General features: G+C 47.7%; 1 protein-coding gene across 4 annotated transcripts in view; it reads right to left on the reverse strand.

Moving 5' to 3' along the window:
* The window catches only part of UBASH3B (ubiquitin associated and SH3 domain containing B), a 140783-nt gene extending 123207 nt beyond the window's left edge, over positions 1-17576 (reverse strand). For 2 of the 4 annotated variants that reach the window (XM_029206996.1, XM_029206995.1), the window contains exon 1: positions 17106-17576. In XM_029206996.1, coding sequence (XP_029062829.1) covers positions 17106-17266 — 161 coding nt within the window. In that variant the 5' untranslated portion in view covers positions 17267-17576. The remainder of the gene's footprint in view (positions 1-17105) is intronic. The other 2 variants (XM_029206997.1, XM_029206998.1) reach the window with 2 other exon arrangements.
* Positions 17577-26327: the final 8751 nt, after the last annotated feature.

Consider the following 26327-nt stretch of genomic DNA (forward strand, 5'->3'; position numbering starts at 1 on the left):
AGGCCAACTCAGAAAAGCAGTGGCAACAATTACATATAGAACGGAAAAACAACAAGGTCCTACTGTACAGATACAGCACAGGGAACTATACTCAATATCCTGGGATAAACTGTAATGGAAGAGAATATAGAAAAGAATGTATATATGTGTATAACTGAGTCACTTTGCTATACAGCAGAAATTAACACAACCTGGTAAATCAACTATACTTCAAAAAAAAATAAATTAAAAAAAAAACAAGAAAAAAGAAAAGCCATGGCTAGTTCCTTAGCCTGCAGTAGAGGCAAAGAAGAAATAAATAAGAAATTAACTGAGATTTCTCCCCTTATCCTCCACATCTTTCTGAGCCCGCTGCCTAGCAAATAGCAACCTTCTTTCTTTACTCAACATCCCCCAAGAGTCATTCTGTTCAAAAGCCTTCATGGATTACACACGATACAGGCCATCTTGCTGAAGTGGCTTTACTGGTGCCCAGCCGCTCTTCCTCTGTCCCATGTCCCCACTCGAGCGGCCAGCAGGGCGCGTAGCCGCAGCCCTAATGAGACAACCACACCTGCGGCCTTTCTGCCAAGGCTTGATGGATGAAGTGACATCCAGAGATCTACGGCACCCGAAGCAGCCAAACAGCAAAGGGGTACAGCTGTCTGTTCAGCCATCTGGTTGTGAGCCTGGGATCTCACATTTAGAGGGAGATAAGAACTTCAAACTCTCCCCTCAATCCTGACGCACAGGGTTGCCACAGGTCTGCGTGAGGTCTGAGGTTCCTCCGAGGCTCCTTGTGATGGATCAGTTGATTTTCCAGGCCTACCTACAAGCTGACTCCCACGGGGCCCCCTGCCATCCTCCCCACGCTGCTGGTGTGTCAGGGATTCTTCTCGATAAGGAGGGCAGCCCCTCCCCAGAGCCTTACCCAATGGAATGAACCTAGACACAGGTCGTAAAGATGTTCAGAGTGAACTTCCCCTTGGGACTTCCCTGGTGGTGCAGTGGTTAGGAATCCGCCTGCCATTGCAGGGGACACAAGTTCGAGCCCTGGTCCGGGAAGATCCCACATGCCACGTAGCAACTAAGCCCGTGTGCCACAACTACAGAGCCTGCGCTCTAGAGCCCGTGAGCCACAACTACTGAGCCTACGTGCCACAACTACTGAAGCCCGCCTGCCTAGAGCTCGTGCTCCGCAACAAGAGAAGCCACCGCAACGAGAAGCCCGTGCACCACAACAAAGAGTAGCCCCCGCTCACCGCAACTAGAGAAAGCCTGTGCGCAGCAACAAAGACCCAATGCAGCCTAAAATAAATCAATTAAAATTAATTAATTAATTAATTTTAAAAAAAGATTTAGACCACCTTATTGACTTATACCTGGAGTCTCCTCGTGTGCCCCACACCACAGTGTGACTCCAGAGCTGCTGATCTTAACCACCGTAGCTACCATTTACTGTGCACTCTTTTCTATGTATTATCTCATTTAATCATTGTAACAACCCCTTGAGGCAGATCTCATTATCCTCATTTTACAGATGAGAAAACTGAGGCTTAGAAGCGTTCAGTAACTTGCTCCAAGTGCAGCAGGAATTTGAACACATGTTGCTTTGACCACTGTGCACTCTATCCGAGGAGCCGTCATCGGGGCCACAGGAATAGGAGCTTCCTGTTTCTACTGTGGAGGCTCAATCTGCAGCAGCCGGTGGAGGCTGGGAGAGGCGGTCGGCAGGGAGTCTACTAACTCCTGAGAACAATCCTGTCGTCTCATAGTTTGGAGCCGAGATGAGTACTATGTACACACACACACACACACACACATCCACGCTTTCAGAAAGGACGATAACATCATTGCAACTCCAGATCACACTTCTACACAGCCAACCACATTGCTGTTACTTGGGGCCCAATAACAGACCAAACCAACGGGCAAGGCGGGCGGCCCTTGTGACCCCAGTTCTGTGTAATCTAGGGACATCACATTGTTTCCTTGGACCTCAAGTTTCCTTCTGCAATTCATCAAACTTTACCAAACACCAGCTATGTGCCAATACTGTGGGTGCTGGGCTTCCCTGGTGGCGCAGTGGTTGGGAGTCCGCCTGCCGATGCAGGGGACACGGGTTCGTGCCCCGGTCCGGGAAGATCCCACATGCCACGGAGCGGCTGGGCCCGTGAGCCATGGCCACTGAGCCTGTGCGTCCAGAGCCTGTGCTCCGCAACAGGAGAGGCCACAGCAGTGAGAGGCCCACGTAACGCAAAAAAAAAAAAAAAAAAGAACTCACACCGAGTCAGACAGCCCGGAGTCTTCATCTTTGGTTCTACTACTTACTAGTTGCGTGATCCTGGGCAACTTAAAAAAAAAAACCTCTGTGCCTCAGTTTTCTCATCTGTAAAACTGGGATCATAATAGTTTCCATCTCATAGCGCTGTTATGAGGAATAAACAAAATAATCCACAGGTAATGTGTTTAAAATGTTGTCTGTACACAGTAGGCACTCAGCAAAAGTTAGCTACGGATATTTGGTGCTTGGGTTGGGAATGGTGAAGGTGATGAGACAACAAATGAGTGAACAATCAGAAATGCAGTTGAGAAGAGCCTAGCAGACCTCTCTTCTGTGAGAAATATCGTGAACTAAGGAGACAGGCCAAGTGCTTACACATGCACGTGCCACGGTAGACAGAAGAATGGCCCCCAAAGATGCCCATGTCCTAATCCCCGGAACCTATGAATGGCAAAAAGGACTTCAGAGATGTGATTAAGCCAAGGATCTTGAGTGGGAGAGATGTAGTCATAAGGGTCTTGGTAAGGGAAAGAGGGAGGGAGGAGAAGCAGACGGAGGGGAGATGTGATGACTGAAGCAGGAGTTGGAGTGATGCATTTGGAAGATGGAGGAAGGGGCCACCAGCCAAGGAATGCGGGAGGATTCGGGAAGCTGGAGACGTCAGGGAACAGGTTCTCTCCTAGAGCCTCCAGAAAGAACCCATCTCTATGGACATCTTGATTTTAGCCCATACTGCCCATTTTGGACTTCTGATCTCCAAACTTTCAGAGAATCAATTTGTGCTGTTTTAAGCCACTGAGCTTGTTAAAGCAGCAATGGGAAACTACTATGCATGCCTCTGGTCACACGCGCTGTACTTCACAAAAGCCACTTTCTAAGTCCTTATGACTCACGTCCCTGCTTCCCAAAAAAGGTGAAGTGAAAACTTAAGCTTCCAGAAGGAAGCATTCACTTCGATGGAACGGGCCTCTCCAAGGGCTCCTTGTGTTCCCCACGGTGACAGAATTAGCTTCTCTGGAAGAACGGAGCTTGGTTAGGGAAGGTTAGAACAACCTGCCGAAAGTCACACAAAACCAACAGGTCACAGACTTTCTGGAAAAGCCTCAAAGTACCAGAACCCAATCACTGATGACAAATAGTAGTGTCACTTTACATGAGCCTGACTTTTTGTGGGTTTTATTACATTTATATACATTGCCTTATTTTGATTCATCCAACCTATAAAAATAAACTGTTCAAAAACTACACCCGCAGAAAGTGACAGATCCAGAATTTGAACCAGGTCTTTTGTCTCTAAAACCAAGTTTCTTTTCCCCCTAAGAAGAATACCCCTCATGGGTGGGTCACTGAGACAACTATGGATCCCCTCCAACAATTACTCTACTCCTGGTGTGATACTTCCTCACCGCCCCCCCAACCACTTCTCAGAAGTAACCATTCCAACGGGCCTATCCACAAATTACCTTCATCTTCTATGGGTTGCGATGCAAACAATGGCAGGCAGAAGGAGGGAAGCAAAAAGGAAAGAAGAAAACCAAGACAATATAAGAAAGCGCTAATCCAGACAACAGACCAGTCCGTTCTTCCAGAAAACAGAGCTGAAACTTTGCTAGAAATCTATTTCTTGGAGGCGGAGTCTGGACTCAGGGAAGGAGTCTGATATAGAAAAAGGGAATGTTGTTGGGACTGAGAGCCAGGGGGCCTCAAACTCTGCTTCTATCGCAGGCTAGTTGTTGGTCTTGAAAAAGTCACTTCACTTGCTCATCTCACTTGACATTCTGTAAAAAGTGGGAGTTGGACTAGATAAGCTCTACTAGCAATTTCAACTAAGACACTTCTGAGATTCTACCTCTGCAGGTTTTTTCCAAGTAGGAATACTCTGTTTCAGAAGAGGTACTTGAGTCATTTTCAACCTAGGGCAGGAACTTTTTTTGAGCTTCTTTACTCTGAAGCAAAACGTACCTGCTGTCACACATGACTCTCAAGGCAGGAACAAGTGATTGCTATTATGCAACTAAATACTAGGAACTGCCTAGGTTATGAATAATGACTAAATTTCTTGAGCACCTGTGTCTATCTACATCTTTCACAAAGGACATTGTTCTTCTTCACATCCTTTGGCAACTCATGAAGAATTGTCACTCACCAAATCACCTAAATTTAAAACTATATATTCTGTGTTTGCATTTCAAGGTCTACCGACTCTTAGAAATTCAATTCCCACAAACATACAACCTACCATGTAAAATACAACTTCCCTTTTGGGGGGGTAAATGTACTTTCTCCACCCTTGATTCAGGTACCCACCCCATGCCCCATTCAAGGTCTTCTGCTTGTTTCCTCCTCCATCTTCTTTCCTCTATCATTTCCTTCCAAATCACCCATCACCCACTCAGATTCCACACCTCCCCACTCGTCTCCAGGTTGTTAGCGAGTACAGACAGACCCAAGTGTGCAGAACAACTTGCAAGGACTTGGAAGACTGGAGAAAACCTTCCCTCAGGGCCACAGAGGATGGTCCAGCCCCTGACCACCAGTCACCTCTTGAATCTCGATGTCTTATAGACAGAGCATAGATCCCCGACATTCCTTGAGATGAGCTGTTCCTGATGGAGGTGGTGGTAGTGGCAGGGGCTTACCAGAGAGAGGAAATGATAGGAAATGAGCTTAGCACATGGCACGCTGCGATTTCAGCTTCCTGAGATATAAAAGAGGAGGAACTGAGATGGTTTCTCAATGCTTTTTTGTTTTTGTTTTTTTGCTGTACGCGGGCCTCTCACTGTTGTGGCCTCTCCCGTTGCAGAGCACAGGCTCCGGACACGCAGGCTCAGCAGCCATGGCTCACGGGCCCAGCCGCTCCGCGGCATGTGGGGTCTTCCCAGACCGGGGCACGAACCCGTGTCCCCTGCATCGGCAGGTGGACTCTCAACCACTGCGCCACCAGGGAAGCCCCCTCAGTGCTTTTTATCCACAGCACTTAATGCATTGACTGGCACACAGCAAGGATGGGGAAAGATTTGCTGAATAAAAAAAATGAATGAAGGGTCACACCAGCAAGGATAATCAGGTGACCTCAGCCTGGTTTCCAATGAGAACAAGTTCAGGTGATATGGATGGGGCTGGGGGCTGGTAGTGAGGTAGGGATGGAAGGGGGAAGGTAAAATCTCCAAGTGGAACTTAAGCACTGGGGGAATTCTAAAGAGCAGATGTTTCTTACATTAGATTCCTGATCATTTGTCGGTTCAGTCAGATCTGTCAGCAGTCTCAGTTTCAGAGAGCAGATTCCAGCTCTGTGTGGAAAGAGCTGGCGAGGAGCTAGGCAGGATCTCAGGGTCCTGGTCCTCTGGAGTCTGGGGAAGCTGAAGGGAACTACCGGAAACCCTAAAGAGAAGCTTTGGAATCATCCTCTGAGAACATCTCATTCACAGCCAACGACAGTCACCTCCAACGATTTCACTCACTTTGGAAACGCAAAGGGAAAGAAACATTTTGTTGACCTGCATCTTTGATGTGAAATTCTCTTCTTCCCTGTCTTCTTCTAGGACATCTCTCATTTTGTTTTTTCCTGTCTCTCAAACCATTTATATTAGCCTCCTTCACCTGTTCTTTTTCCTCTACCCACCAGCTGGTCCCCCAGAATTCTACCCTTGGGAGTTGGCTTCTTTCCTTTTCTTTACACTCTGCCTGGTTTGTTACACCTACTCCCAAGCCTTCTACTACCATAAATACCCAAATTGATATTTCTAGCCCTAACCACTCTGAGCTCCAGATCCCCATTTGCAACCGCATCTGTACCTTTGTGTCTATAGCACCTAAAACATGTCTCAAACCAGATTTGTTGCCTCACCCTCTAAATCACCCTATCTTCTGCATGTCCTATCTCAGTTCATAATGTCTCCACCATTCTAGTTTCCCAAGCTGGAAATCCTGGGCTACCTTTATGGTCCCCTACCCTTCACACCCCACAGATTATAAATCCTGTCAATTCAATTTCAAAAACCTCTCTAGTATCTGGCTCTCGGGTATTTTAACCCAAGCCCGATTTATCTTTCATCTGGACTATTACAACCACCTTCTAACTGGCTTCCAGGCCTAGTTTTTCTCTGCTCCATTCCCCTTTATACTGACTTCTCTGCCTTATAATGTTATTTCCCATAACCTCTAGGAAACAGTCTGGCCCTAATTTCTACACTCTCATCTCTCACTACGCCTTTTCTGTCTCCTTCCCACCAGTCTCCAGCCCCCATGTGCCTTATGATCTGAATTTCATGCTGTTCTCTCTGACTTAGAATGCTCTTCCCTCTTCCATACCTAGAGAATCTTTATTCATTCTTTAAGTTCTGCCTTAATTGTCACCTCCTCTGCTTTCCTCAACCTTCTCAAGTTACAGTAATTGTTTTCTTGGTGGTCCCACAGAGCTTTTTTTTCAAACCTCTACTATGGCACTAATTGCATTATTAAATCATGCTTATGGTTTATATGCCTTTCTCTCTTGAGGAAGGCTGAGCTCCTGGAGAAGAAAGACAATTTTCTTTGCATCCCGAACACGTTCCTGGCCTATAGTAGGCAACTCAGTAAATGCCCACTGGAAGAATGAATAAAAAAATGTCAGATCTAAAGTTAGGCCCAACTATGGGCCAACTGTTTCCTTTGGTAGAAAAAATATTTCCTTTTCTTTCTAAGCTAGATAGCATCAAGTTACTCGTTTAGTTGGGGGGAGGGGTGGTGGCGAGATGATTCAAGAAACCCAAATTGAAATTAAAATCTGCCTCCATCTTCATTTGCAGTGTGATATTAAATCATTTGAACTGTCTACTGATCTCCCTACCTCTCAAACTGTAGAAGAGTATCGCCCCCTTCTCATTTGCCCTTTAAATTTAATTCAGGGCCCCTCTGTCTGGTTATATCACCTCCTCCTCTTCACACTTAAGACATTGCATCTATCTCTTGCATCACACTTAAACATAACATGACATTTAGTCATAACTTTCTATCTTCCACACTAGATTGTCAGTCCCCTGAGGGCAAGGATTACATCTAATTACCTTTGTACTCCCAACTCCTCTTATAATAGGTCATAATAGTTGCCCATAAGTACGCCGGGAAATGTCTGTATGTTTTTCTGAAAAAACGGCATTACCCAGGGAACTTTTCATGGAGATAAAACATATACAATTTTTTTTTCTGGTCTTGTTTCTCAAAGATTTCAATTGTCAAGATGCGTTATAAGAGGCCCCAAAGAGATAGGTAACTGTGCAGAACTGGCTGAAGACCTTGGACAAAGCACTTCATAGGTGATGGAGGGAAGAGCCTCTCTACCTTGCTTACTTCACAAAGTGAAGCTTGAGGGAGAAGAGATGGAAGAGAGAGGATAATAGAGAGAAAGGAAGCGGGGAGGGGAAGGAGAAGAAAGCAAAGAGAAGGGAGGCCAGCTGTACTGTGGTCGAACTAGTTCTCCAGGGCGGGTAAAATCTGATGAGGCAAAAGGAGGAGAAAGGAAAGGCATGTAGGCAATTCAAGGACAGGTTGATTAAGAAAGGAGACAGCAGACGCTGCGGTTTCGGAAATCCAGCAACCCTGTGTGGTTCTACATGTGGTCGCCTGTGTTTAAAGAGACTGTACACAAAAGCAGCCATTCAAGGCAGGTTTCTTTCCTTCTCTCTCCCTGCTTCCTGCCCAAGATAAGAGAATAAACAGAGAGCCAATGCGCACAGTAAATATTTCTGAATGGGGCACCGTCAACACGGAAGTAGGATTCTAAACAATCATGCTACCTGATTCATACAGAAGGTTTATCCTGCAAAACCTGAAAAGAAATCTGAAACCTTTGGCCGCCTCTGGCCATCTGTGCTGTCAGCTTCCTCTCGGCGAGCTCCGGACTGCTGTGAGCTGCGATGGTGGTGTTTCTCCCAGCTTCCCACTGTGGGTGGCAATAGCTGGTCCTGGTGGAGTTCACTGCCACCGTTGCTTTATGTACAGGAATGTTTATTCTTCCACTGGGGCAACTGAACACAATGGGAGTTGTTACACAAACAGCTGGTGATTCTGTAGAAGGGGAGGTGTCCCTTTAATTAAAAAGGTGCCAAGGAGCAATTTCTTTCCCCCAGCGGCTGGGCTCAGGGCACTAACTTCCTCTCTCATTTAACCAGCATTGTGGTTGTATTTTGCAGCAAAGCACATCATACCAATTTGAAAATTATACTAATGCATACTAGTTAGACGACTCCCCACCGTTGTAATTGCCCAGTTTTGTTCTTCCTTTCCATTCATTTATTCTTTAGAATATCAATAGTCCTGAAGAGTTTTTTTAAAGGGAGAAGAATTTGACCATATAGCACTGGGGAAAATAAAACAAAACAAAACAAAAAACCAGAGAAGCCAAACATTCCGGAACAGAAAAGCACACAAGGCAGTGAAAACATCCTTGCGTTGAACAAAAACGCTGTCCATGTCACCCCCGAGTCACCAGAACTGGGATCGGAGAGGTGGTTGACGTCAACCCCTTTTACAGGTGGGAACACTGAGGCCCAGGGAAGGAAAAGGATGTATATGAGTCCAGACAGCCAACAAGTGAGAGCAGAGTGAAAGCCCAAGGCGGGGTTCTGAAAGAAAGGTACATGGAGTTTGCTTTCCTCGTGCATTACCCCTGGGCTACCTGTGGGGTGAGGGCCAAACCTAGAGCCTGTCAACTATCTGTAGAGAATTATTCACCCAGGCCGAGAAAAGGCACACCGGCTCCTCAGACAGTCACTGTGGAGGATTTGCAGCCAGCTAGAGCCAGTGGCTGACTTCAGAGTGCCATGTGGCAGAACTTGACATTCATCTATTCCTGCGCGGAATTTAATAGGGCGCTGTGCACACAGTAGGAGCTCAGACAATTTCTGGATGTTCATCTGAGGCACTTCACCATAAGCCTCATCCTCTTAAGCAGCAGGTGGCAGAAAGAACATGACAGCAAAGTCACCAGCAAAACGGGATGTTAGCCAGAGGACCAACAAGGACAGACATCACGTACATAGCCTGAGCTCTCGACAGAAGGTCCAGAGGACACAGGCTGCTGCTACATCTATCCCTCCATCTTCCAGGGAAGAGAAAACTCAGAGATTCTCCCATAAGTCTCTGGGAAAACCCCCAGTGGAACCTGGAGAACTTCCCAATGAAGAAGACAAGGGCTTTCAGCCCTGAGGGGGCCACAGCCATCTCATTCTCCCAACAGCAACTCTGTCCTGCCTGGGACCCTGCCCGTCACATACAGGAGCCGTTCTTCAGCGCACTTTATTTTTTTCTCTCTAGGGCTGGAGTCTGATTCCATTTGAGATGAATCAGAAGACAACCATATGGTACCCCTTCAAATCTCCAGCCTGGCCATTAATTACAGTCAGCAGTTTGGATGGCCCTGCTCTGCTCCGGGGGCCTGCTTCCACTCGGCCGGCAACCCCAGGGCAGTTTGCGGGGACAAGATGCTGAGGAAGGAGGCTATCAGCCTCTACTCCACGGCCACAGCTCAGTGAGGAGCAGAGATATAAAAGTGGGGGACAACCGGGAACCCTGAGACAAAGGGAGACACGTGGAATGAAATCACCGTTGGAGTAGCGGTCACACCTCCCTCCTCGCTGAGGGATTGCAGGCGTTCCCCAACTGTTTTCTGCACCCGTAACCCTCACAAGCATCTACAGAGCTACATACTATTATTGCTGTGGACGAAGAATGCCACCTGCCATTTCAGTGAACAAAGGATGCTGCAGCCATCAAGCCAGCAGCCACTGCAGCAGTCCCCGTCCCCGTCCCCAACTGTGCACCCTGAGGGGACTCAGGATGGAGAAAAGCAGGATCCTGGCCCCAGACAGCTGAGGTGCATTTCCAAGGAATGATTTCAGTGAACCCAGACTCTTGGCATCTTCCCACACATAGGAAAGTGCTAAACCCATTAACTTGAGATGTCTGGTTTTCTTTAATTAATAGTAATCTTTTGATGTTCTGACCACCTGGTTTTTACAGCAAAACTCCTATATACCCTGGGTCCTCCCTCACCTCTTGAGAGCCATCCCCCAGAGCTATCTGAGAGGCTGCCTCTCGGGCTTGAGTCCTCAGCAAGTCCCCCGAACAAAACAAAATCCTCAACTTCTAGGTTGGGCATTTTTTTCAGTCAACATTATCAACAGTGTACAGACAGGTGAACTGAGGCTCAGGGTGTTCAGCAACGTGCCCAAGGTCACCAGCTGGGAAGAGGCAGAGCTGGGATTCAAACCCAGGCTGTGCCAACAGCTGCCACGGTGAGATGTCTGTGTATCAGGCAGAGGGTGACTGGGTCTCTTCAGTTCCTGCCTGCCCTAGAAGAGGGACACACCCTCACATACATGCACATCAGATGCCCGCCCGGACGAGGGGGGCGCTGAGCTCCGCCTCCACTGTCAGCAGGAGCAGAGCTGGTGGGAGACACAGGGTTCCCTTGGTTTGTTGCCTCTCTGAAAAGCAAAGCCCTTAGCGCTGAGCATTCTTGTCCACTCAGTGAAAAGCAGTTAGAGTTTGAGGCCGCCAAGGGCGGGGTAGTGACAAAAACCACAGGATAGAGTCATGAGGCAGGATGCTCTTCACTCTCTGGGGCACTTAATTTGAACCTGTTTTCTCATGAAATTATCAATGTCTGAAACTTAACAGTGATTAGGTACATGAATCTGCTTTGTCATCTCTAAAGTGACCTAAAAATCTAAGGTAGTATTAGGGCATAACAGGAAATTTTCACAGACGCTGTGTGCAAGGGGTTAAAATTACCTTATTAGCCCATCCAAACACATCAAGGTCTACTCAGCAATAAAAGGAGACAAACTACTGCTACATGCAACATGGATGAGTCTCATAAATATCAGGAAAGAAGCCAGGCAGGCACAGGAGTAGGCATTGTATGATTCCGCTCGTATGCAAATCGAGAAAATGTGAACTCATCTCCGGTGACACAAAGTGGGTCGCTGCTTGCCCAGGGATAGGGGTGGAGAAGGAATTGACTGCAAGGGGGCAAAAGGAAACTTACAGGAGCGAAGGACACGTGCTATCTTGCAGAGGTGATGCCACAGGTGTATTTATTTGTCAAAACTCATCAATCTTGAAATAGGTTTAGCTTATTGTACATAAATTATACCTCAGTAAAGTGAAAAATGAATGTATGCCAAGGTCTTTCCTTTGGAGCCAGGTCCTCTGGGTAGCCTGGGAAGTTCACTGGACTTGCAGTTCTAGACCAACGCTGTCATGGCAACATGGCCTCACACAGGGCATGCCCCTGAAGTCCTCTGAGACTTAAGTCACCTAATCTTTAAAACGAGGCTTTTCTCAGGGCTTCCCAGGACTTTTTCAGGTCCAGTGGTTAAGAATCCACCTCCAATGCAGGGGACATGGGTTGGATCCCTGGTTGGGGAACCAAGATCCCACATGCCGCAGAGCAACTAAGCCCACATGTCACAACTACTGAGCTCGTGCACCTCAACTACAGAGCCCGCGTGCCGCAACTAAGACCCGACACAGTCAAAAATAAATTAAATAAATAAATATTTTAAAAATAAATAAATAAAGTGAGGCTTTTCTCAAGGTCAAGAGGGATATTTAAGGCACGTGAGAGCAACTTTTCACCCACAAATCACACACACGTTTAAGGGGGGAGTGCTGTGTGGGTGAACGGCCATGACGGATGGAGTAGAGACTTGCTTGCTCCATCCACCTCTAAGATCCCTTCACTCCACGTGGGCTTTGGTTGGTCTCCTCTTTCTGCCCAAGGCCCCTGGGAATGCAGCTGCAGCACCCACCCAGAATCAGCCACGATTCAGAGATGCTGAGCTGACCAGGTACTTTCAGGGGATCCAATGTCCACCAGCAGGTAAGCTGGAGAAACCGGATGCTTGAATTCACGGGCTCTGCAAGATGCCTCTCAGTTCCTTGTGTTGCCAGCTCCGAGCTGCTTTTATCTTTGGGCAGTGATGCATAGCTTATGCTGACTGTCCAAAGCAAAGTCAAAGGCACTTAGTCCAGCTCCTTCCTTCCGCCACTGTCCTGCTCTTTCGCTGGGCATTGTTCAGATATCAACAACCTAACAGCACATGTAAATCCTTGCTGGAGATTTACCACCACGATCTCACCTCCTTCCTTTTCTTTTCATCCAACACCAAAATACCGTAATCCTATCTACCTTGGGTCCAGATTATATTTTTAACTTAGTTCTAAGTCCCTTCCTGCCCCTCAGCTCATTCGGTCTTCACAAAGCCTCGTGAGTTACACAGCACAGAAGCTCAACAGGATATTGAGGAAAGGGGTTCAACAGAAGACCTAAATGCTTCAAGTGTCGGTCAGAAGCTGGGCTAGGCCTCAGGGCATCAGACCCCGGCCAGAGGGTCCTTTTGTAAAATTCTACTTCTCAATCATTAGAGAACATTCGAGAGCCATGCGCTGTAGACAAAGTATTAGCCATAGGCAGTCTCGAACGAATGGAACCAAAACAAAAGGCCAGAGTTGTGTCAGTGGGGCCTCATCAAATTCAGTTGCTGGGTGGCTGCTCCCAGAGTTCCAGTGGCAGAGAAGCCTCCGCTGCCCCCCAAAACCAGAGGCAAGTAAGAAAAGCAAGTAGGGAACACAAAGCAACACACCAAGGGGGTAAGGTTGTGGGGGATAAATTGGGAGACTGGGATTGACATATACACACTACTATATATAAACCGGATAGCTAACAGAGGCCTGCTGTGTGGCACAGGGAACTCTACTCAGGGCTCTGTGCTGGCCGCTGTGGGAGGGGAACCTGCGAGGCGGGGGGTGGACATATCAATATGTGTATTATGGCTGATTCACTTTGCTGTACACCTCAGGCTGGCACAACGCTCTAAATCAACTGTACTCCAATAAAAATTTAAAAAAAAGAAAGAAGATACAAAAGACAACAACAACAACAAAAAAGGCAACACTCGGTCAGAATTCACCCTGCCTTCCTGGGTGATCCATTCGGGCCCTTCCTGGCCCCAGGCCTTTCCCAGCACACACACTCTTCCTTTTCCTTCCAACCTACCTCACTCCAGTCTTGACAAAGCTGGGCCTTTATTTTTAGAACTTTGGGGAAAAGGAAGAGCTAAGGGCATAGAAAGAAAAAGGAAGGGACAGGCCATTTTGGCCCCTTGAAAGCTTCCTTCCTGAGGCCTCCCTAACACCTCCGTGCCTTGTGCTTGCGTGTGTGCGTACATGCACACACACACGCACACGCGCACACACACACGATATAAACGGCCAGTTCTCGAACCTTCTCCACATGGCTGCTGTTCTTCTACAGCAGCGTCTAAGTTGGACCAAAGGTCATACGATTGGGGGGAAAAAACCTAGCACGGTTCCAGGGGCATAATGAGCTAGAGGAACATACCCGACTCCTCTCAGTAGCTGTCAAGCACTTAATAAGCACGCGCTAATTAATCCTGTTCCCCTCAGAGGGAGCCAGCCAGGCCCTGAGGGCTTGAGTGACTTTTCCAAGGCCAGAGCACAGCACAGGCTGCATGGGACCTGGGCCTTGCTGGCATGGGTGCTCTCTACGGTCCACCCAGAGCCCAGTGGAAGGGCCCTTCTTTCTGCTGCACAAGATCAGACGCAGTTACACCCAGAAGGGAAACCAGAGCTGCCAGCCCTGGTTACCACCATTCCCTCCAAAGGGCTGTGTTCCAGACCTCGGTCTCATTCCTTCTTGAAACATCACAGCCTGGTCTTCCTGAATCCGGGAATCCATCACTGCTCTCTCCCACTTTCCATTTCATCACGCTCCTTCCTCCAGGCTTAAAGCCTAAGAAAGAGGCTTCTCAGAAGCGGAGCCCGGTGCCTTTGCTCTCTTTCTTCACAACTCTCCAAAATGAAGTTAAAAGTCTGCTCTCTGCACAGATGTAGAGCACAAACGTACCGACACCAAGGAGGGAAAGCAGCGGGGTGTGTGTGTGTGTGTGTGTGTGTGTGTGTGTGTGTGTGTGTGTGATGAATTGGGAGATTGGGATTGACATGTATACACTGATGTGTATAAAGTGGATGACTAATAAGAACCTGCTGTATAAAAAATAAATAAAACAAATTCAAAAAAAAAAGTCTGCTCTCTGGAATCTCAGATGGCCCTGGGGAGAAGTCCCTCTTCTTACTGACCTGATTAAGTTATTAAGAGGAAGGCTGACCACATCAGCCTCTCTTGGCTGAAGTAGAAGAGATGCCAGCCCAGGTAGGGAGTAGACTAGATCAGATGACCGCCAAGGGCTCTGACGCTCCGAGACAGAGAATTTGAGAAGACAGAACAGCAAGCCTACCCCCCTCCCCAGGATGTTTCATCATGACCCACTCTGTCACCTTTCCAGTAAAGAGAGGCAGTGCTAGTAATAATAGTAGCTGTGATAGGCTGAAAGGGGCTCCTCCCAAAATATTCATGCCCTAATTCCTGGAACCTGTGAACATTATTACCTTATGGCTAAAAAGAGGGTTTTGTGAATGAGATTAAGTTAAAGACCTTGAGATGGGGAGATTATCCTGAATTATCTGGGGAGGCCCTAAATGCAATCACAGTGTCTTCATAGGAAAGAGGCAGAGGGAGATTTGACACAGAAAGAAACGAAGGCAAGGCAACCACAGAGGCAGAGATTGGAGGGATGCTGCCAGAAGCCAAAGAATGCCAGCAGACGCCAGGAGCTCGAAGAGGCAAGGAATAGATTCTCCCTTAGAACCTCCGGAGGGGGCAGAGCCCTGCCAACACCTTGATTTCAGCCCAGGTATGCTGATTTAGGGCTTCTGGCCTTCAGAACTGTAAGAGAATAAATTTCTGTGTTTTTAAACAACCCGGAATGGGGTAATTTGTTAAAACAGAAACTAATACAGTAGCTAACACTTAAAGATCACCCACTGTGTGCCAGGCACTGCTCTAAGTGTTTTACCCACATTAACTCATTACATCCTGGTCCTGGATGTGAGGCCTGAGCTGAACCGACACATGCCTGAGTTTGAATCCCAGGTTCACTGCTCACTGTTGTGACCCTGAACAAGTTATGCAACCTCTCTAAACCTCTGTTCCCCAGTTCATAAAATGGGCATATAATTACCTTTCTCACTGGGCTGCTGGGAGGATAAAATGGATAATAAATGTGAAGTGCTTAGAACAGTACATAGTAAGTACTCACTAAATGCTAGTTATTATGAGATCTCAGGGACTGAACAAGCCAAAATGAAACCATCATCTTAATGTTTCAGCACATAGCCAAGGCCTCTTGGACCCAGTGCAGGAAAGAAGATGTCCTGTTAAAGCCACCTCAAAGAGCAAACACCACAGTCTGAAGAATTCAGTTAAGTATTTCTTCCCTTAATTAAGCAATTTAGGTCCTTAACGCTGGCCTCATTTCAGAAAAGGCGAATGCCAGGGGCTGTGCTAATTCTGCAGCCTTGCCCCACAGACTGCTGGCCCCTACCTGCCCCCTCTTAAGGACAGCTATGCACATCCATCACACGAAGGACCTGACTTGCAGCTTCCACACCTGGCACACACCGGCAGAGCCCACCACATCTTCTCCCTGTAACTCTGGCGTCAGCAACTGGAAGTTAGTAGGAGGCAGAAATGTCAGTCCATTTTATGGCCTTCCAAGGCCACTCGGACCTGTCCCAGCAGGCTGGGTGGAATGATAAAATCAGGGATCAGCTTTGATCAAGATTACAGCCAAGTTAATAGTAAAGAATAAAGGTTTGCCCAGAGGCCAAGTAAGGGAGACCTAGCATTATCACCTGAAAAAAGGGAGAAGAAAACAAACTTTCGTCAAGTTGGCCCTTTCTGATAAAGTTTGCCCAACTCCCTGCTCAGGTGATGTCATTCAAAGAAGCAGCGCCCTACAAGGATCCCAGGCCTTGTGTCCCAGCGTAAGAAAGCTGCATGTGAGGAATTCACCGAGGGAGAAGGGCCTGGCCACCCGGCCTTGTCTTCTTCCCAGGCAGCGTTCCAGCCCCACGGCCTTGGGCAGCCAGCCTCCGAAGACTCCTGCTGCCGCTGCTGCCTGGTGCCGGCGACCAGGCCTCTTCCCAGCAAGCTGCTGGGGCAGCCACCTGCGCGCTCTCTGCCCTTCCCTACCCCGCCCTCCCGGAGGAAGAAGGATGAGGGAGGACTGCTCCCCCCCTCACTCTCAGGCACCCACAGATTCCTGCGCTGCCGTCACCGCTGACGAGAACCCAGGGCCCCTGGGGGAAGTGCTTCCCCTTCTCATTCCATCCTCCCCATCAATGAACACGAGGCAATCCCCACGCTCCCGCCCCTCCTACTCCGAGGGAGGCAGAACCCGAGAGCGACATCCGGAGCTGGAAGCCGCAGAGTGGGAGCGCCGGCCTCCCTGCCCCGCCGTGCCTTGCCCTTTCCCAGCCATCAGAGGATCCCAAGCCAGCCCGGCGTTCCGGATCGAGAGGGTGCCCGAATCCTCGGCGGGGCCCCGCCTCCCCGGGGGCTCAGCGCTGGAGACCTCGGGGAGCCCGGGAGAGACTCGCTTAGCCCCACCCTCTGAGGCCGGGCGCGGGCCACCGTACCCGGGACTCGAACCCTGTGCCCTCGCCCTTAGGCATCCCACACCCTTAGGCACGCCTCACCGTAGTCATCGCCAGCAAGCCCCCAGCCCAGCGCTCGGGCGCGGAGCCCTCCCCTGCACCCCCGCCAGGAGGAACCGAGTCCCGGGCCGCCCGCGCGCCCAAACTACCCCCAACAGGTCGTAGGCAGCGGGGAACGCGCCGCCCGCCGGGCAGGCGCCAGGAGGCGAGCCGGAGCGAAGCCGAGGGCCGGTCGCTTGGGGCGGGAGGGGTCGCCCGGGCGGCGAGCCCGGCCACTTACGCGCGGGCTCTGGGGAACCCCATGGACAGGAGCACGTCCAGCGCCGATCCATGCTTGATGGTGCCGGGGCGCTGCTGGCGGTTCCTCCGCGGGGTGACTTTGCTGTACAGCTCCTCTCTCGCAGCCATGCCGAGCGGGCTGGGGTGGCCGTACTGAGCCATGCTCAGCGGCCAGCCATCGCCCGGGAAGGCGCCCAAGCCGGAGGGTCCCGGAGGGCGGAGGACTGGCCCGGAGCCGGGGCGGGGGCTCGGGGACCCGGTGCCGGGAGGGAGGCGGCGGCGGCGGCGCTCGGATCTTCCCCGGTGTCGAGACTGACGCTTCCTGGTGAGGCCACCGGAGCCAGAACGGCCCGCCGCGAGCGGCTTCTCCCCGACCGGCCGTCAGCCCCTCGGGGGCCCAGATGCCCCCTGCACGGCGCCCGCAGCAGCCCTCTCTCCTCCGCCCCTCTCCTTCTCCGCTCCCAGCAGTCCGGGAATTTGCACTGAGTAATTTTTGAATGGATCAAAAAGGAAAAGGAGCCTTGTGGGCCGGCCCTGCCTGGCCTGTACCCGGGCCCCGCCCCTCTCTTAAAGCGGCAGCGCAGCCCGCGGCTGCTCCCGCAAGCTGTGGAGTCCAGGTGCTCTGAGCGGAGGATTCGAACCAGCGAGGGCTGCCTGTGTACATTGGTTCCAGTTGGTTCCGGAGAGTCACTCCCAGCGCTCCAGCTTCTCCATGGCTGCCATCAAGGGACAGCTGGGCCTCAAGACACCAGATCAACCCATTTCAAGTTTCCTGTGGTTCTAGACGGGGTTTTAATAATGGAAATTGGGCGAACTGATGGATGACATTAATGCACCAGAAGGCCAAGCCATGAGGCCCAGATAAAACGTTTTGCTTCCCAAAGACCCTGCAAAACCCAGAGGATTGGGTTACGGCTCCTGGAGACCAAGTTCCCATCAGCTGGCTAAGGGGCTACACTGAAGACCTTCTGTGTTCTCTGTGACCTCCGTGGCCTAGACGGTGACTTCAGGGCAAAGGGTGGAACCTGGGGCTCTCGACCTAGGAGGGGAGAGGAAGGGAGGGAAAGGACAGGGCAGAAAGAAGAGGGAAAGGAAGATGCCAGGAAGAAGGAGGCGGAGAGGAAGGAAGTGGGAAGTGGAGGAGGGTGGAGGGAGCCGGAACAGAGAAAGAACACTTGTTAATTGTAAGAGGTGTGCAACGCGGAATGGGTTGATTTTTCAACAGCAAATGAGTACCCCGTCAATAAAAGTATTCAAAGTAACGACTGGAGCATCGCTGCTCAGCAGTGACGAATAAGTAAATTGCATCATAGTTTGGCTCAAATTACTCCCACCTCAAAGAAGGTGGAAGTCCTAGACATCCCTACTCCCCAGTGCCCCACACCATGAACTTGGCTTGGGGATGTTAAAGCTCTTCCATTCGGAGACAAACTTACGGTCCTCAGTCAGGGACAAGGACCCTGCCTGGTGTAATGCAAAAGGCAGAGAGTAAACCCCGGCTGCTCTTTTTCAGGTAATGATAATAACTATAACACCACCTAACATTTATTGGGCTCTTATATGTGTCAGTCATTGTGTTCAGGATAATAAATGAATTAATTCATTGAATTTTTATGACCCTATGGGGTGTGTATGATTATTATCCCAGTTTGCAGAAGAGAAAACTCAGCTCAGAGAGGTTGAGGAAGATTGTAGGGCTGGTAAGTCAGAGCCAGAGCTTTTGGTGCCTTGGATGAGTTGTTTCTGCTCTCTACAGCCCCGTGTCCTTATCTGTATGCATCATAGTAACTAACCTTACACACTCTGGGTTCTCCAAAAATGTCAGCTCCTCCCCTTGCCTGGAGCATGGGGGAGGGATGATGACCGGCTCCCAAGGAGCAACTTTTTGATGTTGCTTTATAAAGCGTCCAAGGGTTTTACCAGGGGAAATGACACAGCTTAATTCTCTTAGCCCAGAATTTGTTTTCTAAAAAATATCCAGTGGTGTCTGGAAGTGGGGAGATAAGGACTACTGGGGCGTAAGCAACAATGTGCATAATTCTGTCTCCTGCTGTGTAGGGGATGAGGAAAAGTTCCTGGGTGGGGGCTTCTGCCGTAGCACAGCAAGTGTCCTGAAGCCATGCAGAGGGCTTCTCCTGGGCATGGAGCAAAGAGACAAATCATACCTAGCAGACTAGCCTCCCTGGGACGTGTTCGGTAAACGACGCTGGACCTTACCTGATATTCTGAATTTCTTCCAAATGCCTGGGCTGGGAGTCAAATGATCTGGAACCTAGTCAAGCGTTAATGTCTGTAGAAGCACTTTGTAAACCATAAGTACCACACAAATAACAACTGAAATTTACTGAGAACTGATGCTGTTCTTAGCATCTTACACATATAACTCATTAGTCCCTTAACAAGACAATGACGTAGGTACCACCATATTACCATTGGCCATTTTACAAGTGAAGATCTTGAAGGAGACAGAGATAAGCATCTTCTCCAAGATCACATGGCCAGTAAGTGGTTTGAACCCTTAAAATTTTTCCAAACAACCACTTACTGCCATTACTATGATGATGAAGAGATGCCATGTTATTAAAATAACATGGTCAAATAATAACCTTTTTACTCCTCCTGTTACCGCACTGAATTGGGGTCCACTCACTCAAAGTGTAGCAAAGCCAGTTTACTGACGCCAGATTGTGGTGAAGGAAAGTAGAGTGTTTATTTCAGGGCACCAAGCAAGGAAGTGGGAGACAAGCCTCAGATCCATCCCAATTTGATCTCAGAGTTAGGGTTTCTTTGGTTTCTCTCTCTTTCTCTTTTTTCCACACGGCTTGTGGGATCTTAGTTCCTTGACCAGGGATTGAACCCGGGCCACAGCAGTGAAAGTGCTGAGTCCTAATCACTAGACCGCCAGTGAATTCCCTGGGTTTTTTCTGTTTTTGTTTTTTTCTAAAGAAGAACAAAGAGTCTGGGATTAATCCTCTTCTCGGAGTCGGGATGTCTCTGGTTTACAATCCTCTGGCCACGTGGTCCATGGCTCGGGGGCCTGTTAGCTCCTCCTGCCCTGGAGAACCCTGGGTTTGTTCGTTAATGATGATATCTAACGATACAACAGCAATTTTATCTACAACAGCAATTTTAGTACGTTAACGATGTTATCGACCACAGCAATTTCAGTCATCTGACTCTGGTTGATCAGTGTTCAGTTCGCACAGGACTGAAGTCAGGGGACAAGAAAGGAAAGTTTTGGATAGAGAGATTAGTCATAAACTTGGTAACGGAACTCATTTTTACGGGGACTCAGTTTCACTCCTATCCCCCTTGACACAGAATTGCTGGATCTCTGTTTCTCTAGAAAAATTGAATTGTCTTTCTCCCTCCTCTAGGCAAACTGTGAGAGGAAATGATGGGTATAAAAATAGTTTTAGGTAGCCTGGAAAAAAGCACTATGGAAAAACCAGACACCTTAGACTCAAACTGTTTTGTCTGAGGCACTTCTACAGAAATCCCATCCCGGCTTCCTCATCAGGCTTCAGCCCAGTGCCAGCACTCATTTTATTTAAGACTGCAGCTGTTTTGTTCTGCATGCGTAAGGTGCTAGCAATTAAGATGCATTGTGCTTTAATTGTACCGACTTTGAAAAGCTAGGGGAAGCTTTATAAAAGTCTATATTGTTATATGACAAAGAGAAGAGGAATGACTATTCATTGGACAGGATATCTGACAGCAGTGGGGAGGACAGAGGGGGCCTCACACAGTGAGGAAGCTGACATCAGCATCAAGCTGCTCCCTCAGAAGGGAAACAAGTTGTCATGTTCCCCTGCACCCACAGGTCATGTCCGAATCCACCCTGGACCACAGCCTCTTTTTTTTCCTTTGGCAGCACCACTCGGCTTGTGGGATCTTAGTTCCCCGACCAGGGATTGAACCTGGGCCCTCAGCAGCGAAAGCGTGGAGTCCTAATAAGTGGACCAGGAAATTCCCCACAAACCTCCTTCTGTTCATGTGGGCACTGTTTAACTGCACGCCCGCTGCCCCAGCCACTTTCTTGGTGTGGCAGCCCTTCTGACAAGGCCATAGGGATACCCAGGCGGGCCCAGTTAATTGCACTCATAATTTCTGAGAGTGTGTCCTGTGTCTTTCCCTTCTGCTTCTCTCTGTCCTCTAGAAAAGGTCAAGAGATCCCATTAAGCACAGGCACTAAAGTCTGCAGAATGTCTCCAGTCCCAAGGGTTGGGATATTGCTTTGTCAAAGGCACTTTTCAAACCACTGGGATGCCATAAGCCCCTAGACTTCCTGGGAATTCCTCATGGCCAGAAGGTTTTGAAACTATGCGATAAGGAAAGAAAGGAAGCGGCATGGGAAGGTTCCAGAGCTGGGAACTGGGACGCCTAGGTGTTGGCTGTGACTTAGATAAGTTCTCTATCCTTCTCTAGGCCAAATGAGAGGGATAGAGAACTTATCTGCTTCGTCATCTGCCGAATGAGGGGCTTAAGCTGGGGATTCCTAGAACTTTGCCTGGGGACCCTCGGGGACTCTTGTGGGCAGGGGTTGGTGCTGTCAACTGAAAGTTGGAGTGGGCAAAACATGGCATCCTCTCTTCCTCTTGGGGATTTTATATAAGGTTTTCTATGGGAAGATGGTTTAGAGGATTAAAAAACATTTTGAAAAACACTGAACTAGATGATCTTTAACGCCTAGTTTTGTTCTGAGAGACCATAATTTAACAAGAGGGAAAGTAAAAGGGGAATGAAGTCGGATTGGTGAGTAGGGGCCAAGGTTGCTGGGAATGGAGGGACAGGTGAGGAGTGGGGTGAGGGGAGGGGAGAAGGGTCCACACAGGTCGAATGTTAGGGTAAAACAAACTTTAAAAAGTCCTGTTGTTATATCATATGATATCGCTTATGTGTGGAATCTAAAAAAATGATACACATGAACTTATTTACAAAACAGAAAGAGACATAGAAAACAGACTTCTGGTTACCAAAGAGGAAATGGGGTGGGGGGAGGGATGAATTGGGAGGTTGGGATTAACAGATACACACTACTATATATAAAACAGATAACCAACAAGGACCTACTATAGAGCACAGGGAACTATAGTTAACATTTTGTAATAACCTATAAGGGAAAAGATTCTGAAAAAGAAGATATGTGTGTGTGTGTATATATATATATATATATAACTGAATCACTGTTCTGTACACCTGAAACTAACATGATATTGTAAATCAACAATACTTCTATAAAAAAGAAAAAAAAAGTCACATTGTTTCCACCACTAGAGGAAATGATAGTTATATGACTTGACAAAATGCTACAGTGGAAATCATACTACAATATAAATGCATCAACTCAATATGTTGTACACCTTAAATTTACACAATATTATATGTCAATTATACCTCAATTAAAAAAATTAAAGTTAAAAAGAGTCATATCATTTCTACCCTGTCCTGAGGCACAGCTGTAACATGTCTAAAGATCTGGAGATTGGTGACTATTTCACAGTCTTGAATTTGTCTGTAGGACTTAGCACAGCGCTGGGCATGCAGGAAGCCTATACTTGTACAATTACTACTGGGTTGTTGAATCTGTGAAGCCTTGTATACGGTAGGAAAAGGTAAGGCTGAAACAAAGTTAGGAGCATCAATCCAAACCACTAAAAAAACTTATGTTTTCCTCATACATTGAAAAAATTAAGATCTCTCCCTCAACTGCAAAAGGAAGAAAGAGAGAGCGGCGGAGTCTATTTTCACTTCTCTTTTGTCCGTCTCTGAACAAAACTCCCAGCGTGTCTATTTTGGAATCCTCGTAGGAGACACTCCATTGTGTATGCTTCCTCCTTGGAAAAGCCTCATCCTAAATGTCACTGCCGAAGGGTCTGTGTCCCTGACTTGCCACAAGACAATAGAAGTGTTGGGAAATAAACAGTACAAGCTTAATCAAAGGTTAATGCCACTTCTCACATAACTTCCTTTTTGTATACAAAAGGAAATGTACAGGAAACTTAAGGGGAAATTTTATTTCCAAGAAACAATTTAAAATTAAGTAGCTGTAAAAACCGGAGGGATCCAGACAAAACTGTAATTCGAAAAGATACATACACCCCAATGTTCCTAGCAGCACTATTTACAATAGCCAAGACATGGAAACAACCTAAATGGCCGTGGACAGAAGAATGGATAAAGAAGATGTGGTATACACACACACACACACACACACACACACACACACACACACACACAGAGTGGAATATTATTCAGTCATAAAAAAGAGTGAAATGATGCCATTTGCAGCAACATAGATGGACCTAGAGATTATCATACTAAGCCAAGTAAATCAGAAAGAGAAGGACAAATACCATATGACATCACTTTTATATGTGGAGTCTAAAATAAGACACAAATGAACTTATCTACGAAACAGAAAAACACTCACAGACATAAAGAACAGACTTGTGGTTGCCAAGGGGGAGGGGGTTAGGGGAGGGATAGATTGGGGGTTTGGGATTAGCAGATGCAAACTATTATACATAGAATGGATAAACAAGGTCTTACTGTATAGCACAGGATTCAATACACTGTGATAAACCACAATGGAAAAGAATATGAAAAAGAATGTATATATATGTATAACTGTACTATAATTTTTGCTGTACTGCTAAAATCAACAACATTGTAAATCAACTATACTTTAATAAAAATAAAATTTAAAAATAACCTGAGGGAAAAGAAAAACAAAAAACAAAGCCTCCCCCCAAAACTCCAAAAACCTTGATTTAAAAGAGTGGAGGGGGCTTCCCTGGTGGTGCAGTGGTTGGGAGTCCGCCTGCCGATGCAGGGGACACGGGTTCGTGTCCCGGTCCGGGAAGATCCCACATGCCGCGGAGCGGCTGGGTCCGTGAGCCATGGCCGCTGAGCCTGCGCGTCGGGAGCCAGTGCTCCGCAGCGGGAGAGGCCATAACAGTGAGAAGCCCGCGTACCGCAAAAAAAAAAAAAAAAAAAAAAAGTGGAGGGCTTCCCTGGTGGCGCAGTGGTTAAGAATCCGCCTGCCAATGCAGGGACATGGGTTCGAGCCCTGGTCCGGGAAGATCCCACATGCCGTGGAGCAACTACGCCCGTGAGCCACAACTTCTGAGCCCCTGTGCCACAACTACTGAAGCCTGCACGCCTAGAGCCCAGTGCTCTGCAACAAGAGAAGCCACCACAATGAGACGCCCACATGCTGCAACGAGTAGCCCCCGCTCGCCGCAACTAGAGAAAGCCCGTGCACAGCAACGAAGACCCAATGAAGCCAAAAATAAATAAATAAAATAAATAAATTTTTTTAAAAAAGAGTGGAAACAACAGCCATGAACCAAAATACTTGGAAAAATATTTTTACCATTTAAAAATGCAGAGTGGTTTCAGGGATTGCAAGATAAAATATTTTAATAATTTTTTTAAAATGTAAGTTTACTTTAAAATTCCATAACATGCATTTTAGTGAATCTTTGTGGGTCTGTGTACCTTGTTGTTACATTTCCAAATCATGCATAACACATAATGCAAACATAAATAACTTATGACCTATACAAATAGGGAATTTTTTGTAATGCCGAGCCATTGGTAGAATAATGCTCTGGCCAGGTCATTATTTCTTCCATCTTCATTCTGGAAATGGAAATATTAAAAGTGCCAGATGCTGCCTCCCCTACCCAGTTGCCTGCCCCATCATCTCCCCAAGCCACCCTAGAAAGTGTTTAGCTACATTTTATGATAAGTCCCCTTCTACGATTGGGTTATAGGTTTGGGAAAGTAAGCAAGATAATTTACCTCAGTTTTCTCATGTTTAAAATGGGAACAACAATACGTACTTCATAGGGTTTTTGTGGTATTAAGTGAATCACTAATATGGAAGTACCAAGCAAGGTGGCACATGCTTGCTGAGGGCTTAATGAAACAGTTTTTCCCTGTGCAGTACTCACCTTCCCATTCCTATGACATTTGTGCAGTTTCTTTGTTTAATTAGACCTTAGGACTATAGAATTAATCGTAATCAATGGTCCATATATGGCTCAATTTTAGCCATCTAGCTACTTGCTTACTCAACTCATTTTTAATAATACAATAAGCACCCATAAACCCTTCACCTGAAACAAAAGTTAGGACCTTGACAGTAACCAGTATCTTACCAAATGACCACTCCCTGCTCCAACAAGCCCATCCCCTGCCTCCGCATATACCCCAGGTAGCTTCCTCCTGTACCCCAGGTAGCTTCCTCCTGTACCCCATGTTCATCATTCTCCTGATTTCCTTTTCATATAATTTTTTTTTTTTTTTTTTTTTTTTTTGTGGTACGCGGGCCTCTCACTGTTGTGGCCTCTCCCGTTGCGGAGCACAGGCTCTGGATGCGCAGGCTCGGCAGCCATGGCTCATGGGCCCAGCCGCTCCGCGGCATGTGAGATCTTCCCGGACCGGGGCACGAACCCGTGTCCCCTGCATCGGCAGGCAGACTCTCAACCACTGCGCCACCAGGGAAGCCCCCTTTTCATATAATTTTATTGAACCTGTGAGTAGTCTTAAAAAGTATTCTTAGAAATTTTTAAGCTGTTTTAATATAGTAGGGTATAATGTTGTTTGTAATCTTTTGAGATTTACTTTTTTGCTCAATAGTATATAGCTAAGGCATATCCACACTGTTGAATATTGTGTAGTTCATTGGTTTGGTTGCTGTATAATAGTCCATCTCTGGGAATTCCCTGGCAGTTCAGTGGTTAGGACTCCGTGCTTTCCCTTCCATGGCCCAGGTTCAATCCCTGGTTAGGGAACTAAGATCCCGCAAGCCGCACAGCGGGGCCAAAAAAGACAAACAAAAAAAAGGAAAAATAGCCTATCTCCTGTTAATTCATATTTGGATTATTTCCAAGTTTTTGCTTTTATGATTCTGCTGCTATGACCATTCTTTATATGTTTCCAACTGTATGTGTGCAAGAATTACCCTTGGGTAATTCTAGGAGTAGAATTGCTGGGTCATCTTCAACTTAGAAGGTAATACGAGGGACTTCCCCAGTGGCGCAGTGGTTAAGAATCCGCCTGCGCATGCAGGGCACATGTGTTCGAGCCCTGGTCCGGGAAGATCACATATGCTGCGGAGCAACTAGGCCAGTGCGCCACAACTACTGAGCCCGCGTGCCACAACTACTAAAGCCTGTGCGCCTAGAGCCCGTGCTCTGCAACAAGAGCAGCC

Source organism: Monodon monoceros, unplaced genomic scaffold, assembly GCF_005190385.1.
Source record: "Monodon monoceros isolate NGI ecotype Baffin Bay Population unplaced genomic scaffold, NGI_Narwhal_1 Super_Scaffold_7, whole genome shotgun sequence".
NCBI lineage: Eukaryota > Metazoa > Chordata > Mammalia > Artiodactyla > Monodontidae > Monodon > Monodon monoceros.